Source organism: Nicotiana tabacum, chromosome 7 (genome assembly GCF_000715075.1).
Source record: "Nicotiana tabacum cultivar K326 chromosome 7, ASM71507v2, whole genome shotgun sequence".
NCBI lineage: Eukaryota > Viridiplantae > Streptophyta > Magnoliopsida > Solanales > Solanaceae > Nicotiana > Nicotiana tabacum.
The window spans coordinates 144,823,788-144,843,179 of NC_134086.1; the positions used below are offsets into that span (position 1 = coordinate 144,823,788).

The 19,392-nt window shown below is 38.7% G+C and overlaps 1 protein-coding gene across 1 annotated transcript; it reads right to left on the reverse strand.

Moving 5' to 3' along the window:
- Window positions 1-12,938: 12,938 nt before the first annotated feature.
- Window positions 12,939-15,574, reverse strand: LOC107782755 (transcription factor MTB1). The gene has a single exon (XM_075217817.1). It carries the CDS (start codon window positions 14,955-14,957, stop codon window positions 13,140-13,142), a length of 1,818 nt encoding a protein of 605 aa, XP_075073918.1. The 5' UTR covers window positions 14,958-15,574; the 3' UTR covers window positions 12,939-13,139.
- Window positions 15,575-19,392: the final 3,818 nt, after the last annotated feature.

Here is a 19,392-nt window from a genome sequence, read left to right on the forward strand (position 1 = left end):
TCTTGTAAAAGCCAAAATATATTTTCTTGGGTTTCATTTTTCTAGTCGATATATAGAGCTTTCCACTTGAAAAAAAATGGATTTTAGACCACAAGTTTGTTTGACTCAAAAGATGTTAAACCCTTTTTGAACAAATCAATCAAAGATGAAGGGGTAAATCGTAGCCAAATGTAATTAATTCCAGATCGAAACGTTAATGATAATGAACGCATATGGGACGAAAGAAACATGATTGATCTTATTAAGATTCAACATTGTCTTCCTCATCCATTGATGAAAAAGTAAATTTACATGTGTTCTTTGGGTCATTTCCCCGTTTTCTAAGATACAAGAAAGAGGCTTTTTGCCTCTTTTTTGGGAGAATGGCGAAGCCCCCCTCATTGAGAGCTTTTCTTGGCTATATATAGTTGAGGTCCTTTTACTCGTTGCTTGACTCGACCCTTTCTTGTCACTAATGTATTCTGGTCTTGACTTTAGGTATTGCCCTTTCCGATTTGTCGGATGTCTTAGAGGAGAAAATAGAGTGGGATATATTGACTTTCATCGCCTGGGTACCGAGGCGGGGTATCGGACAACCTAGTCGTGGTGGTCAGATTTTGACCAATACAGTTAGTCCCTCCGTCTGTCGGGGTCGTCCCATGTCGGACTCAGCAGACGGATCATGTTCGTTACGAAGTCGAGGGAAATCTGGCCAACAACTTTATATTCCTTAGTCGCATTCTGTGGGTTTTTGGCGGAGGGGTGGCGCTCTTTTGATCCTTATGAACTGTTGCAGCGGTTTCGGAATCGAGACGTTGGTTGGTATTGAAGCGTTGGTTCGTGGTTACCACCATTATGACACATGTTTTTGGGAGACTGAAACGTTTCTTGCCCTATCAGATTCGAATGGCGACTCTTGGGTTTCGTGCTCGGGGAATTCATGTTTCTTATAAATAAAGGGAACTTGTCATTTGATTGATTCACTTCATCTTTCGCTTGAGAGAGTTCTTCAGATATAGCTTTTTCTGAAATCTCGAATTTCTGCTTACCATTTTACTCACTGAAATCTCTCATCTTTTCTTCTTATTACTTCTTTTTTGAGCGTTTTCTGCTAAAAAAAATGGCTGGTGATTCTTCTCGTGATAACCTTCCTGCCGCTAATCCGGTACCATAGAGTTCTGTTCCGGTCACCGGAGGGGCGGATGCGGCAGACGATGGGGAGATTCCTTCAGTGATTGAGATCTTGCCTCGTTCGGGGGGAGAGGCGACTGACTTCAGCTTTAGCGGCGGAGCGGAGCTGGAACCTGTTCCCTCCATCGTGAGGGAAAGGGGGATTGTAGAGTTGAAAGAAAGGTGTGGGATCCCCAATTACGTCGATATGCGGCCAGTGGAGGGGGACGACATAGTTCACTTCGACCATCTCGGGTATTGCGTGCTCTACGCCTACCCCTTCATTGTAGGGTACACACTTCCTCTTCCTATGTTGGTGGTGGATTTTTGTCGTTTCTACGAAGTGTGCCCCGCCCAGCTTTCGCCTTATTTGTACAAGTTATCCCTCATGCTGCTCAAGTATGCAGAACTCGCCGATCGTGAGGTCACTTTGGACCATATGCTCAACATTTTTGCTCCTCAACTGATTCGCGGTTCGATGATTCATATGCGCCCTCGGTGTTCGAGGAGTCTGGTGGTTAATATGGACGACAGGACCAATCATCGTTTCTACGAGAACTACTTTTATATGCGGACTGAACACATTATGGTGGACCCAACGGGATTCCCTGAGAGATGGAACTTCGCACGTAAGTTTACATCTTTATTTAGTGAAATGTTCGACCATTTTCTGTGAGCACTAAACTGTCTCGCTTTTGCAGCTGAGAGATTGCCCCCGCCGCCTGTCAAAGGGATTCGCGAATGGATGGAGGCCATTCTTCCCCATACAGTGGGAATTCGCACATGTTCGACCTTTCACGATAGGTTCAGACGCAGGCCCCTTACAGGTGAGATGACGCCTTTATCTACCGTTCTCTCTTCTTTTATGTTTATTTAACCTCTTATGCATCGTTCGTCGTTTCCAGGGAGGGTGCAGAGAGAAAGGGCCCCTCAGTTGGCTTTCCGCTAGCCGGCCGCATCTGCTCGCCCTATCGCCGTATCTACTGTACGACCTTCATCGAAGGCTGTTTTCGTTGAATTCGCGACCTTGGTTACTCCAGTGAGGGCCGCTTTCCAGGTCGAGGTCCCGACCAATGTCGTTCGCCCAACGGACGAGTCACCATCTACTGGGGAGGAAGAAGGACCATCGAAGAGATGGGGAGTAGAGTTCGAGACGGTGCCCCCAACAGTAATTCAGTTGAATGACTCTCCTCCGACGGGCTCAGGAGAGGGTGTTATTGCGGCTCTTCCCATAGGGGCGGAGCAAACCGTTGGAGTTGCCGGTGCCGGTGATCAGAAAGTAGAAACTCCTGCCGTTGTTGATGATCAACACTTTGTCACAGTAGAGGGCCCAACCTCTAGGGCCACTGTTGTGATTTCGGACGTGCCTTCGTCTTCTGCAGGGGGGTCGTGCTTCCTCTTCAGTGGCAGAGAGGGGAAAAGACATGGTGATTGATGACTATGAGTCTGAGTGAGACCTGGACCCCGACGATGTCAGGATGTTTGAGGAGGGTCTCACTCATTCGGTGGTTAATGCGGGGGGCTCGGCCCGTACTCTTCAGATCCCTTCCGGCGTTAATCTCCTGGTGGAGGAGGAAGATCTGGTACCACAATTCAGCCTGTTGTGCTCCGAAGCTGAGAACGAGTCCCTTCGGGATGTTCCCGATGCTGACTTGAGGGACAAGGTGGCCATCATGGGCTTAAGGGTATGTTACACTTTGTTTTCGCTTTATGCTTTCGCCATTTTTGAAAGTGCTAATCTAACCCCATTTTTACGTTTTCCAGACGTACATGGTAGAAGTGGAAAGCATTCGCAGGGCTAACATTCGGGCAAGGGTTTTCTTGAATATGCTGGAGAAATACCGACGGTACCATAACAGGTGTCGCGAGATGCTTGATCGGCTGAGGACGGATCCCCGTAATCAAGCTCTTGGTGAGGAGTTGGAGAAAAGTGACTAAGAATTGATGCAGACCATCCGCAGCAAGAGCGAACTCGGGGAGCAACTTCGCATTAAGTACGAGGAGCTTGAGTTGGGTAAGGGGATCACAATGGAGTGTGAGAATTTGCAGGGTAGGTTGAGATCCATGCAGTCAGAGATGGACTAGAACTTGGTCAAGGTCGAGGCGATGAGCATGGAATGGTTGAGAAAACTGACCACGATAGAGAGCAAAGTTGCTGGATTGGAGAACATTGAGAGCGCCTGGTCTAAGGCTTTGGCTAGGGCGACGGCCCTGGAGAATACCATTCGCGTGCTCCAATCTGAACAGTAGTCGGAGAGAGCGACAACTACCCTCAGGGAAGAGAGGCTCGAGGAGCGCATTGGCGTGATTGATTAGGAGGCGTCGGTTCTGGGGGATCGGGTCGTGGCCCTGGAGGCGGAGAATGAGCGATTAAAGTCTTAGGTTGAGTCATCTTCCGCTGCCGTTCCTCGCCAAATGCATGAGCTCTGGGTTTATGTTAAAGCCCAGCGGGACATATAAAAAAGTTTGTGGGAGGCGGGTACCGTGGCTGAGGCTGCTAATGAAGAAGTGCGAGCGAAAGCTCGGGACGCAGTGACGCCCAAAGCTAATGGGGATGCGGATGATGGTAATGGAGAACCTCTTGGAGACAGTGATGATGGTGACGACTATGATGATGCCGAATGAAGAATGTTGTCCTTTGTTTTTATTTTCGTTTCGTTTGTCGACTGTCGTTCGCTTGTTGTTTTTTTTCTTTGGTTAGCCTGGGCCATATGTAAGCGGCGATAGTCCACACTGTGAATTTGCATAAATAAAAATTCTTTTCTTCGCTATTTGCCTTGTACTTCACTTTTTATTTTAACTGTTCATGGTTTTGGTGCAAGATAGAGGCTCGTCTAACGAGTCCCGATTTTTCTTTTCTTCCGTTGGTTTTCGACCTTTAAGGATATCGTTTCGAACTTGTCGAAATATCGGCCTGTCGTTGTTCGATTGAGGTCGAACTCTTCTTTTTATTTGGCGAAGACACTTGGCCTTATAGGGGTCTATTTCAAACTTATCAAAATAACAGCCTGTAGTCGTTCGATCAAGGTCGAACTCTTCTTTTCTTTTGGCGAACGCCCTTGGCCTTAAATAGTGTTGTTTCGAACTTATCGAAATAACAGCCCATCGTCGTTTGATCGAGGTTGAACTCCTCTTTCCATTTGGCGAAGGCCTTTAGCTTTAAAGAGTGTTATTTCGAACTTATCGAAATAACAACCCATCGTCGTTCGATCGAGGTCGAACTCTTCTTTTCTTTTGGTGAAGACCCTTATCCTTAAAAGGGTGTTATTTCGAACTTATCGAAATAACAACCCGTCGTCGTTCGATCGAGAGCGAACTCTTCTTTTCTTTTGGTGAAGGCCCTTGACCTTAAAGGGTGTTATTTCGAACTTATCGAAATAACGACCTGTCATCGTTCGATCGAGGTTGAACTCCTCTTTTCATTTGGCGAAGGCCCTTAGCCTTAGAGGGTTATTTCAAACTTACCGAAATAATAGTTCGTCATCGTTCAATCGAGGTCGAACTCTTTTTTTCATTTGGTGAAGGCCCTTAGCCTTAGAGTGTTATTTCGAGCTTACCGAAATAACAGCCTGTCGTCATTCGATCAAGGTTGAACTCTTCTTTTCATTTGGCGAAGGCCATTGGCCTTAAAGGGTGTTATTTTGAACTTATCAAAATAACAGCCTATCGTCGTTCGAACGAGGTCGAACTCTTCTTTTCATTTGGCAAAGGCCATTAGCCTTAGAGTGCTATTTAGAAATTATCGAAATAACAACCCGTCGTCGTTTGATAGAGGTCGAACTCTTTTTTTCATTTGGCGAAGGCCCTTGGCCTTAAAGGGTGTTATTTCGAACTTATCGAAATAACAGCCCGTCGTCGTTCAATCGAGGTCGAACGGTTCTTTTCAATTGGCGAAGGCCCTTAGCCTTAGAGTGTTATTTCGAACTTATCGAAATAATAGCCAATCATCGTTCGATCGAGGTCGAGATCTTCTTTTCATTTGGCGAAGACCATTAGCCTTAAAGGGTGTTATTTCGAACTTATCGAAATAACAGCCCGTGGTCGTTCGATCGAGGTCGAACTCTTTTTTTCTTTTGGCGAAGGCCCTTAGCCTTAAAGGGTGTTATTTCGAACTTATCGAAATAACATCCCGTCATCGTTCGATCGAGGTCGAACTCTTCTTTTCTTTTGGCGAAGGCCCTTAGCCTTAAAGGGTGTTATTTCAAACTTATCGAAATAACAGCCCGTCATCGTTCGATCGAGGTCGAACTCTTCTTTTATTTTGGCGAAGGCCCTTGGCTTTAAAGGGTGTTATTTCGAACTTATCGAAATAATGGCCCATCGTCATTCGATCGAGGTCGAACTTCTCTTTTCATTTGGCGAAGGCCTTTAGCCTTAGAGTGTTATTTCGAACTTACCGGAATAACAGCCCGTCGTCGTTCGATCGAGGTCAAACTCTTCTTTTCATTTGGCGAAGGCCCTTAGCCTTATAGTGTTATTTTGAACTTACCGAAATAACAACCATCGTCGTTCGATCGAGGTCGAACATTTCTTTTCATTTGGCGAAGGCCCTTGGCCTTAAAGGGTGTTATTTCAAGCTTATCAAAATAACAACCCGTCATTGTTTGATCGCGGTCAAACTTTTCTTTTCATTTGGCGAAGGCCCTTAGCCTTAGAGTGTTATTTTGAACTTATCGAAATAACAACCCATCGTCTTTCGATCGAGGTCGAACTCTTCTTTTCATTTGGCGAAGGCCCTTGGCCTTAAAGGGTGTTATTTCAAACTTATCGAAATAACAGCCCGTCGCCGTTCGATCGAGGTCGAACTCTTCTTTTTATTTTGGCGAAGGCCCTTGGCCTTAAAGGGTGTTATTTCGAACTTATCGAAATAATGGCCCGTCGTCGTTCGATCGAGGTCGAACTTCTCTTTTCATTTGGTGAAGGCTCTTGGCCTTAGAGTGTTATTTCGAACTTATCGAAATAACCGCCCGTCGTCGTTCGATCGAGGTCAAACTCTTCTTTTCATTTGGAGAAGGCCCTTAGCCTTAGAGTGTTATTTTGAACTTACCGAAATAACAGCCCGTTGTCGTTCGATCGCGGTCGAACTCTTCTTTTCATTTGGCGAAGGCCCTTAGCCTTAAAGGGTATTATTTCGAACTTATCGAAATAGTAGCTCGTCGTCGTTCGATCGAGGTCGAACTCTTCTTTTCTTTGGTGAAGGCCCTTAGCCTTAAAGTGTGTTATTTCGAACTTATCGAAATAACGGCCTGTCGTCGTTCGATCGAGGTCGAACTCTTCTTTTCATTTGGCGAAGGCCCTTAGCCTTAGAGTGTTATTTCGAACTTATTGAAATAACAACCCAATATCGTTCGATCGAGGTCGAATTCTTCTTTTCTTTTGGCGAAGGACCTTAGCCTTAGAGTGTTATTTCGAACTTACTGAAATAACAGCCCGTCGTTACTCCCGATTCCTAGAGAGTTGTACATCTTTTGTGGGAGTCCCAGTCTATTTTGTATCGCTTGAACCAGATGGTGCAACGCTGGTGAATACAAGGTGTTAATGTTTCGTTTTCTGGTTCGTGCAGTGTACGCCTTATGGTTTTCTTGTCTGACTCCTGCCGTCTAGCTCAAAGATGTTGTCGGCAGGAGGTATTTCCGTTGTGTTGAAGCAATTTTTGCCCTTCAATCGAGATATTCCTGTGTACATTCGTCCACGCGGGTCTTATGTACTTGCCTGGACAAAGAGTGGGAGGTGAGGATGAGATTTTCTTCGCTCCCGCCCGGTGGGGGAATGCAAGTCGGTAACACGTTTGCTTTGTTTGGTATATCGATAGTTGATAGGGCGAAGATTTCCGAGCCCAGTGATCTTGCTTGCCTCTTCTTCCTTTCCTGCGTTGCTCTTGTGTCTCGCGTGGGTTGGGATTTTCCTCTGCACTCTCTTTGACGAATGATTGTACTTTTTGGTTTCGATCTGGGAGAAACTAGGAAATTTCCACTAAGAAATTCTCACAGACGGCGCCAAATTGTTTGACTCAAAAGATGCTAAAACCTTTTTGAACAAATCAATCAAAGATGAAGGGTAAATCGTAGCCAAATGTAATTAATTCCAGATCGAAACGTTAATGATAATGAACGCATATGGGACGAAAGAAACATGATTGATCTTATTAAGATTCAACATTGTCTTCCTCATCCTTTGATGAGAAAGTAAATTTACATGTATTCTTTTGGGTCATTTCCCCGTTTTCTAAGATACAAGAAAGAGGCTTTTTCCCCTCCTTTTTGGGAGAATGGCGAAGCCCCTCTCACTGAGAGCTTTTCTTGGCTATATATAGTTGAGGTCCTTTTACCCGTTGCTTGACTCGATCCTTTCTTGTCACTAATGTATCCTGGTCTTGACTTTAGGTGTTGCCCTTTCCGATTTGTCGAATGTCTCAGAGGAGAAAATGAAGTGGGCTATATTGACTTTCACCGCCTAATACCGAGGCAGGGTATCAGACGACCTGGTCGTGGTAATCTAAGTAATGAATTTAGTCCTTTTCTTGACTTGGTTTGCCTGCCTACTTGACAAAGCAAGTTGCCTGCTACTAGTTCTTTCTCATCTATGAAATAAAAAACGTGTTTTTCCTTTTCTTTTCCAAAATAACACGTTAATAATAATTCTTAGAAGAAGAAGTCTTGTGGAAATTGTATTTGGATCACCACGACAAGATGTTTTTTTAACAATTAATTAGGGTACCGAATCACATGCCCGACGACGTGATTTTGTCTATGCCATTCCACCACTATTTCTCTTTTTTTTTTTTTTTTTTTTTTTTGTCGAGGAAATAAAAGTGTGGAACATAAACCATAAGAATAATATTGAAAAATACTAGGGTTCTGGAAAGCGAAAGAAGAAGATTTCAGAATTGAAAAGAAGAGTACTACAGGTGTTGACTGTTGAATGGAGGAAGTCATGTGCTAGGGCACAAAAAAGATAAAGCTAAAAACAAAATAGGAAAATAAAGGCACTTATGGTGTGTGTGTTTCCTTTTTACAAAAAAAAAATGAATAAATTAATTAATAAATAATAATAATAATAATAATAATAATAATTGTAACACGCCATATTTTAACAGGACATCAGTTAACACACAAGATGGATGTTGGGTATATAAGTTAACAAGCCTTACATCCTAGTGACACATTTTAAACGTTAAAATAGCACGGGCTAGCCAGTTTTCGGATTGGTCATTCAAAAATAGTCAGCGGTTGCAAAGTCATTGAAAAATAGCCATTATTTTGCTGCAACACGAAAAGTTCCAGCATAATATACTGGAGATCGGTACACCTGTGTATGAACTTCCAGCATATTATGCTGGAACTCCAACACGCGGAAAGTTCCAGTATAATATATTGGAGAGCACCGATGTTCCAATCTCCGGTATATTATGCTGGACCGGTATATTATACTGGAACTCCAGTATATTATACTGGAGTATTTTTCCGAATTTTGAACAGTGTTTTCGTTCAGATTTATCTTTACATGAAAAGTGGCTAAATTTCGATTAATTTTGAAACTATGGCTATTTTTGAATGACCGCTTGTAAATCTGACTATTTTTGAATTTCTTCCATTTTAAACTCGTGAGGGCGTAAGCCTAGAGCGGACAATATTAATAATGGGTTGGTCTGTTACAATAATAATAATAATATGCGTACTGAAAACATGATTCAGCATTTTATCCACACTTGGCTGTTTTTTTCTTTCTGTAAAGCGCGTCTTGTCCATAAAAGATGTGAACAATTTTCTCTGTTTACCTTGTGACTTGTTCATCCACTGCCATCACTATTGGCTCTTCTTTTTTAGTCCTACACACTCTGTTTGATTGGATGTAAAACGCTTATTAAAAAAAATACATATACGCGTTTTAATTTCTTCTTTAATCATTTTTCTTTGACAAGAAAATAGATTGATTCTTAGAATGTAAATAGTGACTAGTATTATCTAACTGGAGAAACGGAGTTAAACTAGTCTGACACACGATCTTGAAAAACCCATAAACTCTTAGGATTTTTACAAAGAAAGATCAAGACATTAAATTATGTATTAAGTTCTTCCTCAAGATTAACTTAAATTGCGGTCGGATGCTACTTGATAATTAAATATCTCAAAAAAAATATTTATACAATGCTCGACTTTCATGGAGATCAAATACATCCTAAGAAGATTCATATTTCCAACCTCAAATTAAGGAGAACAATTCGAAGAAAGAATCAAGGGAACAAATGCATACTCACATATGCATGAATAAAATTATTTTTCTTTATATGATTTTGTGATTTAAAGAAATTAGTATGTAGCCAGTAACTGTTGTCCTTCAAACAATACCTTGTCTACAAGAATGTTGTCATCATTCCAACCTTTCTTTTCTCAGCCAAGTATCTTTTTTTGGCCTTCACTTGTGGTTTCCTTTTTTATCCTAAAATTGCCAAACCTTGTAAGCTGTAGCAAAACACTTTTAGAATTTAGATTGTTTTTCTTCTTTTCTTCTTAAAGGAAAATATTCCTCTACGTACCGTTAACCGAAAAAAACGAAATAAATATTGTCATATACATGCAAATTTGAACTCGCAAAACAGTCTGTCGGCCATATAAGATAGGGACACCAGCTCTAATTGAAACGATGAATTGCCACACTCGTTAATTACTTTCAATATACAAATTTGTGATGATTCTTTTAACGGGTCTATCTCACCCATAAGGACGTAGATGGACCGGGTTGGTTCAATTTTTATCAAAATCAAACCAAACCAACTATATCGGTTTCGATTGGTTCGGTTTGTCGAATTTTTCGAGTTTTTTTAGTTACATGAATATTATTTCAATCTTACTTTGTTAATTTTTTTATAAATAAATATATGTTTAATAAAAATTAAAAAAATTGACAAACATACTATCTATTAAAATATTCGTATGGGATAATTTTCTTAGTAATACATGAAAGTTATTTTTTTAGTCGCCTGACGATAATTTTTTGTTGATATACACTTTCAAGGTTAACCGAATTTAATAATTAAACATAAAAATTAATATAATACCTAAAAGACAAGAGGGGTTGCTCTGATGGTAAGCAACCCCCACTTCCAACCGAGAGGTTGTGAGTTCGAGTCTTCCCAAGAGCAAGGTGGGAAGTTCTTGGAGGGAAAAATGTAAAAAAAAAAAATAAAAAAAAATATAATACCTAAATAATAATATGTTCTATTTAATTTTAGATTGTCGAAATTTTACTTTAAATTCAAAAAAAAATATAATAATTTAATAGATCTTGACATATTAATATGGAAGAACAAAGAGATTAATGCATTTTTATAAGAAAGTGATCATATAACCCATTATTTAAAGTTAATAAAAACGGAGCACTGCACTTCATATTTAACTAAATATTACATCCCATAAGAGAATCGTAAATTTCTAGACATTTTAAAAAAAAATTCTATAAAAAGTCTTAAAAATATATATAAAAAATATAAATTTATATGTCGGTTTGGTTCGAATTTTTTTACTCAATATCAAACCTAATCGGATTTTTTAATCAATTTGATTTGACTTTTCGATTTGGTACGATTTTCCGGTTCGGCTTGTACACTCACGTAGGAGAACAATCCTTTGTCAAAAAGGCATGTCGCAGAGAACTGAAGCTGTTTAAGATAGTTTTGAACAGCAATTTGTACCTTAATATTCTCAAACATGATCGTGTGTTTTTTAAAATCTTTTTTCCTTTAACAAGATCTTTGTTTACTACGTGCAGCTTTACTGCCTGTTGCTTTCGATAAATGTTCAAAGATACCTCAACAACCTTCATGAGCAAAAGCACTAAAAGAGAAAGAACCCATAACTCCAATCTTTATCTTTATCTTTATCTTTTTCCCCTGCAAAATACTACTACGTCTTTCCCCCTTTAGTTATGTCATTAAAACCTATTTTTCTCTTACACAAGTTACATGCATTTCATAACTATTGCACTTGCCAAACAGATCCCAACAAATATTCTTATACAACCTGGCAATAGTTACTTAGCCTTTATTCTCCTTAATATACAATACAATGTAGTCGGACAAGAGATGAATAAAAAACCCTCATTCGAAACAACATACATGACACAGCATGTTTGATAAAAATTACTGTATGGTATTGCTGGCAAAATGATTAAAGAAAACAATTAACCACCTATATTATCCATTAAAAATGGATTGGATAATGAATTTTTTTAAAACGAGTCAAATATGGATAAGAACCATATTATCCATTTAGAAAATGGATAACCAATGGATTTAACTTTTACATTTGTAAAGCCTCAAATTAGAGGTTCCTCAAGTTTGGGAGACTAAAAATTCTCTCAAAGTGATCATATTCAAGAAGTCATGAATAATATGGTTACCCATTTTATCCGCCGGTTAACCCGTTTTTTTTTCGTATTAAATATGGATCGGGTCGGATAATTTTTCGGTACCCGCTTTCGATCAGTTTCATATCCGACCCGACCCCGACCCGACTGTTTGCCGCCCCTACTATAGGGTATATGAATATCCAACTAATCTGGTAAGCAGTAATAATATAACCTTTTTCGCCAGTACCAGAAATTGGCCTCTTAAGAGAGTTCAAATTCAATACATTAACAAAGTAAAAGATTTTCCAGAATCATTCTTAATAAAGGCAAGTACATATAACTGTATATTTGATGCCTGCATTAGTATCCTGTAAAAGAAAAGTCACTACTGCTATAACCGACACTACTATTCTGACAATTACCTTAATACTGTATGACATTAAATTCCAGGTTTCAAATGTGAAAGTTAGAAAAAAAACAACTAAGTGTGGTAATTGTTGTCATATCCAAAGGCCCACGGCACACTTCAAGCTACGCACCCACCCATATTCAAAACGTTGTTGTCACTTTTTTTTTTATTTGCACCCGAGTAATCTCGGGGTGCACAGGCTCTCGGCAAGGAGTTTCCCGCAAGTGCACCACGGTTAATTCAGGTTTTACCCAGTCCGATGGACTTTAGAAATTGTTTGCACCCAGTGAGTTTCGAACTTGAGACCTTGAAAGAAAGCAAAACCCCAAGACTCAAGTCAATTGCCACCGGGCCAACCCGGGGGTTTGTTGTTGTCACTTTCTCCTCGTTGAAAACTCTCTTTTCCCACTTTGCCACGACTAACTACACTTTTCTTCACATGTTTTTGTCATGTTCAATAAATAACAACTAACCAAAACACAGGGCCAGTTTATAATTTGTTATACTAATAACAGGACAGGAACTGAAGGAGACAATTCTTCTGACTGCTACTACGCCTTTATAACAAGAAACACAAGGAACAATATTTTCCAAATACAATTCAAGCAGAGCAAATTTCTGACTGAAATTACAAAGTTAATCATTTCCATGCATTTCTCATGGACTGGACACAAGGCAGCTTTACAACATAATAAGAGTCAATAGAAATAAACAAAAATCAATTTATCAATAAACTACGCGTCAATCCCAAACTAGTTAGGATTGACTATATCAATCTCCAGTATCACCAAAAATTAAGATCAAGAAACCCCAAAACCCTAACATGGCATTCTAAAAAGAAAGAGGGAAAAACATAGATCACATAAAAATTTCTGATAAAGTAGGAGAACTTGTTAGTTTCTATCATATACTTTCTTTTGTACATTCTTGAATAGCTGCATGGTAAGATGCACATCTTGGATCTAAGATGACATAAATGCGTCATCAGTAGCTCCTGAAGAATTAATAACAATAATGAATGGTATGCAAAAGATAGTGAAGCTTGCAATTGATTCATCTTGCCTTATGATAAAACATGTATACTATAGACAAACACAGAAAATTTGCTGCTACTTTGTCAATAGCTAGTTATGTCCACCTATCTTGAACTGATGTATACGAAACTCTCTGCAGAAACTAAAATATGATTCTTCACTACATCTTACGTCTAGCAACTATATAAAACATAAAACTGTTATTGCCCTACCGGTGAAAACTGTCTTAGCGAGTCTGATTCGCTGGAAAGTGCAGCCAGCAACTTTTCCTTCGTCAGCTGTTCAGATCCACTAGACTTGAGTACAAATGTGTGAAATACAGTTCCATTCCCGGCAGAAAGTTTTGATTCAACAACATTGATCTGTGCCTCTTTGAATGTTTGGATGACTCTTGATATTGGATGGGTTTCCAGCGGACAGCTCACCCTTACAATGACTTCATCATTGGCAGCTTCTATGTTGATGTCGGGTCCTCGGATTTGAATCTCTGAATTCGGGCCGTCTTCTGCAGCCATTGCATCCCTTGAAGTGCTTCCTAATCTCAGCTCCCTCTCGGATTCCATGTCTCTTAGTTTTTTCTGCATCTCAGTTATGTAAGCAATAGCATCTCCTAAGAGGGAAGCTTTGTCCATCTTGGAGATATTCGGAACAACAGCTCGTAATGCATAGAATCGCTGGTTCAGCTTTTCCCGCCGCTGCCTCTCCGCCTCTACATGATTGAGGGGCTCTTCCCTTCCGTTAGCTGGCTTTCTTCCACGTTTTCTAGGCCTCTTTTCATCGACTAGGCCTACACGGTCTTCCTTACACGAAGCTTCAACATCTGAATGCTCAGACTCAACAGTGTGTGATGGCGAAATAATGGGTCTCGAGGTTGCTCCAGTGAAATCAATTTGCATTCTAGCAGGCTTTTGATGCTGAAAGTTGTTCAAATGGAATTCTTCCCTTCCACCATTGACAAGCTCTTGTAGGTTGTGTGCTGGGGGCGTCTGAGGACGATAGAGCTCCACTGGCTTTACCGGCTTCACATTACTGAATTGCGCCCAAGAAGCAGCATGTAAACCATTACGCCCGTTCATGAATGGCATCCTGTTACCGTTTGGGTAAATGTCCCATGGTCTCTCCTCCGCTTTCCTAACAGCAAGTTTTTCCCTAAAGTGGGTACCGGAATTTAAATCGTGCCCAAAAATCTTAGGAGTTCCATCTGGTCGCTCACTAAAAGCTGAGCGCGAAAAGGGGGAATTGTTTGCATCTTTTTTCTCAGTTACAACTGCTATACCTGCTGCTTGCTTAGCCCTAACAAGAAACGAAGAGAAGCAAGATTTTATAGATTGCAATAGCTCCAAACTTTCCGGTATCGATCTGACTGATCCCAATTCCACAACTCCAACATCAGTTGGGATCAAAACAATAGTTTGCATACCAGCTGACTTAGCTAGGAAAGATCTAGCACAATAATTTAGAGGGGACTTCAATGCATCTGATAACCACAAATGCTTACCCGAACCAAAACACTTCCCTGGACCTCCCTCTCCTCGAGGGAACGAAAAGTACATCGAGGCAAGGAAGAACATTTCAGTATCAGTGACCCTATCCAATCCAATAGCATAGTTATCTTCATCTGTTCCACCAAATAACATATGCAACTTCTGAAGGACCCTTTTCCTCATCCTTTGTTGAGCCCCATCCTCGAGGCGTAGATTAAATATCCTTTTAACTTCACACTCCTCTCCTTCCTTGGGTTCTCTGCAACAGCCATCCCCCCACCCTAGCACCAATTCCCCCGATTTAGACCGTGAAATTTGCCAAAAGATAGCATAATTCCAGCTAAAATTAGTGGCGTTTGGGCGTTCCACGAGCTCTGAAAGCTTATTCTGCAAATTCTGATCATTCCCTATTGCCATTAAAGAACATTCTGCTGAAACCGAGCTAGATATCAAATATTCAAAAGCTTCTTTTCCCAGTACAGCCGCCACCGTAGCCTTATCCTCATCACTCCACGACATATTCCCCGTACCCATCTTTACCTAGTACAAAAAAATCCCTTGAACTAAAAGCACTCTTAGGCCCCAAAAGAGATTTTCAAATTTATATTACAAGAACTGAAAAATACAATTCTTTTTTTCCCTTCAAAGCTTGAACCTTTAACACATTTTAGAACACCAATTAACCAATCTAAAGCAAAGCCATCTTAACTTGAAGAAAAACAATTGATCTTCTTCTTCTTATTGAACACACAATTGTCCATACCTCTACTTTTCAGATCTCAAAAGCTTGGAATCTAAAGGGTATAAGTAACTATAAGAAAATACCCAGAAAAGATAGAAACTTGGACATAATAATGCATAAATGGACAACACAAACAAACAAGATTAGTAAAAAAGCATGAAAATTACAGACCGGTATCTTTGCAGTCAAGAAGCTGAACAAGCAAAACTGTTGAGCACTGAAAGAAACTGCGGTTCTATAATAGAACTAGAATTCAACTGAGAAAATACTATAGTTTTGCCCCAATAAAGAAATATTGGTAGTTTTTTGATAAACGAAAATGAGAGAAGGTGTTTTCTCTATTTTCCTGCAAAGTTAGAGAGAGAGAGAGATAGGAGGGGAGGCGGGGGGTATATTTTGGGTTATAGTTTCTCTAAATCCCAAGTCCCAACTGCATGTGTGTTAGTATACTATGGTTAGTTAAGGGTTTAAAGGGTTAAAAATTTAACCATGGTTGGGTTAGTACAGGAACATGCTTTTTCGTGATATAGATTTGTTTGAGAAATAGTCGGCAGTGATCCTATTTTTTTCGTTTTTTCATTTTCTTGTTAATGTGAAAAAGAAAATTTTACTTTGACACGTGTTTCAGAAAGGATGACAAAACATGTGCACCCTTAAATCTTAATAGGACTGCGTAAAAATACTACTGTATAGTATAAAGATCTAATCCTATTAATTTGTCTATTTACGATAAGCACGAATTTTCTTTCAATCAGAAGCAGTTTTCCAAGTGTCAGAAAATTATTTATCACTTACTATCAAATATCTACTCACTTTTCATTTCATGATTCTGTATAGTGAAATGAAAAAAACGTGGCCTTGGTTACGACGACAATTTTGAAAATAGTACTTATCAGATTTAATCTAATATTTTCCCTTAATTTAAATTTACGTTCATCTGAATCTATTTACGATGAGGATAGGTTTTAAATAAAAAATTACTCATTTTGCCCCAAAATGCTATACAATTTTACATTTATATTCTATCTTAGCTTACGACGAGTCGTTTAACATTTTTAGACATCATGTTTGGTCATATATATAAATTTTTGCTCAATTTCATCAAAAATTGATAATAGTTATTGATGATCAACATCTTAAGACGGATTATTTTTCATTTATATTAGTTCTTGTTCAATTTGATCAACTTTTGATATTAAAAATAAATTGATGGTTTTTCTCTATAATTTGTGAAGATTTGACATGACTTCCTAATTTTAAAGGAAAGGGTATGGTATAACATTTTGGTGCTATTTCCTTAATACCTCAGACAGAGATATCAGCATATCGTCAAAAAACACATAGTTTACCTATCCACCTTGCACTCAAATCTCTGTTACACATCTGTTGATCATGAGTATAATTTTACACATTAAACCTTTCAAATGTGTGTCAATTACACACTAATTTTGACCAGCCTAGTTAATATTCAATGTTGTGTATGCACGCGCTTATTTCAATTAAAAAATGATTCTTTAATTAAAATGGACAACCCGACCTTTTTTTAATCTCGACCCAAAAAAATCCGACTCGGTCGATTAAAAACAACTCCTCGACCAAATTAACAAACATAATTCCATTTTCACCAAAATGTTCTTCAGCCCTAACCTTTGAAGGTGACTCCGACGAGAACACGTCTGGTATTTGTTGCTGTTACTTTCGTCATTTTCAAATTAATATTCTCATTTTAGGTTGTTCAATCGTTTTGATTTAGATGGGTGGGTCGAAACAGTTAGGGTTTATTTGGACCCGAATACTCCATTCAATATGAACCCTAATACGAGAATTGACAGAAGAATAATTATGTATTGCACTTTGATTGAACAAATATAACCAGCTTGAAAATATTAGATGTGGAAGGTAAAGATGGGGGTTGGATTTTTCTGAAATTGATTCCTCTTAATTTGAAGAAGATGAAAATGGTTGCTTTTAATAAGAAGCAGATAAAGAAGAGCGTTAGGGTTTGGAAAATGGGCCCGATTCCAATAATTAGCCGTTGTAATTTGTCAAGTGAGGCAGAAAAGCACTTTTCACGCTCCACATTGGTCGTGTTTCACACGTCTTAGAGGCTGGTAAAAAGTAGTGTGCAATTGACTCACATTTGAAAGGTTTGGTGTGTAAAGTTATACATGTGGTCAACATGTGTGTAACATAGATTTAATTGAAAGGTGAATGGGTAAACTATGTATTTCGCCCGCCTTTTTCTAATCTTTTATTTATTAATTTATTTTATCTTTTACTTTTCCTCCTTAATAAAGCAATGTGAATAGAAAGTGACAATATGATGCCATTGTCAACCATGTGATAATAGATGGTTGGATATTAAGTGTAGTAAAAGCGCTAAAGCGAAAAGGAAATCCTAGGTGAGAAAAAAGAAGGGATTAGTCTTTTGATTTTGTCCATTTGGAGCTTTTGATGTAGATTAAGGGACAAATAAAGCTTTAACAACACACTAATAGGTCAAATTGAGTAGAATCTAAGGCTCCTACGGGTTACGGGTGGTAATTGATTCCTAAACCAAGTGCTTCATTAATATGTGGGGCTACCCTAATTACTTCTTTTTTATTACGTGGGACCCCATCTCGGTCCCACTTGTAAATCATTAAACTAAAATTCAACAAATGCCTTAACGTATATTAAGAAATGTAGCTAAAAAAACAATATAAAACAAAAAGATAAGTAAAATAAGAGAAGAAGAGATAATTTTCTTATTTCATTAAGTATTCAAGTCTATTACAAAATGAATTCTTATCCTCTATTTATAGTACTACGTAGAGGTATACCAAAAGAATTACATAAATATGACATTAAGCATTTGAAATCATGATGGAAGATCATGGGAGAGGTATGGGAGTTACAACCATAACTCATAAGTAGTAGAGTAGTGGGAGTTATAGAGATAATGGAGAAGAGTAATGGGTATTACTCATTTGGTGGTTATGGACATCCACCATAATTATATTTTATAACATTCTCTCTTGGATGTCCATAATAACGTGCCTCGTTAAAACCTTACTAAAAAAATCCCCCGTGGAAAAAAAATCTTAATGAAGGAAAAATAGTACACATCTTGTAATACGTATTATTTGCTGCCTCGTTAAAAACCTTGCTAGAAAAACCCAGTGGGATAAAACCTCAGCTAAGGAAAAAAGAGTGTGGCGCATATCTTACTCCGCTTGTTGAAAACATCACTTTAGTTTTCGAAAATGATGCATTCCAATACCGTATACCGGCTTCTCAAATGCTGGGGTTGGTAATGATTCATTGAATAGATCCACCAAATTATCAATTAAATAAATTTGTTGAACGTCTATATCACCAATCTGTTGAAGATCATGTCCGAAAAGAACTGTGGTGAAATGTGCTTTATTTTGTTGCCTTCTTTATATCCTTTTTCCAATTGAGATAAGCAAACATCATTATCTTCAGTATTATTGGAATCTTCTCTTCAAAGAAAAGTCACACGTCTATTGTGTGTTGAGTCCCTTGCTTTATCAGTTGTTTATCTTGGCATGACTTGAATAAATATCAATAATTAATTGTCTTGTAAAATGATAATATGGCAGTACTCTCACATGCAAATAGATTGTTTGAAGAACAAACTTTAGAAAAATGCATGTATTTGCATAACCAACAAAATCTTGGCAATATTTGTTAGAATAAACAAATCTATCAATGATTCTCTTGTAATATATTACTAATTGCATTCCAGTGTCTCCATATCGAATTAAAGTTAAATCTTGTTAGTTTAACGTTATACTCAAGGTTCTAGCAAGAAACATAAGTGCACTCAGTGCACTAAGACACAATAATAAATCATATATGTCATATATGGATTGCTGAAGCTTTATTTAACAAAAATTTCGGGAACCTCTATATGTTTCAAAACAGTTTAAATCCTTCAAGGATTTTTATTATACGCATATCAAAATTTTCATGTATTGTCATATTAAAACCTAAACATAATTTCATCCACCACAAGAGAACCTGTCTCCATATAACTAATGCCAGGATATTTACGAAAAATCGTGTGCCACAAATCGTCTTTATTTCTATTGACGTGATTTTCACTTCACTATTTGCACAATGGACTATCCAGCCAATTTCATATTTTTCAGGTGAAGTCAATTTTTATTGAGTATTTTTCATTTGGCCAATCATTTATCTATCCAAATTCTATGACAAATT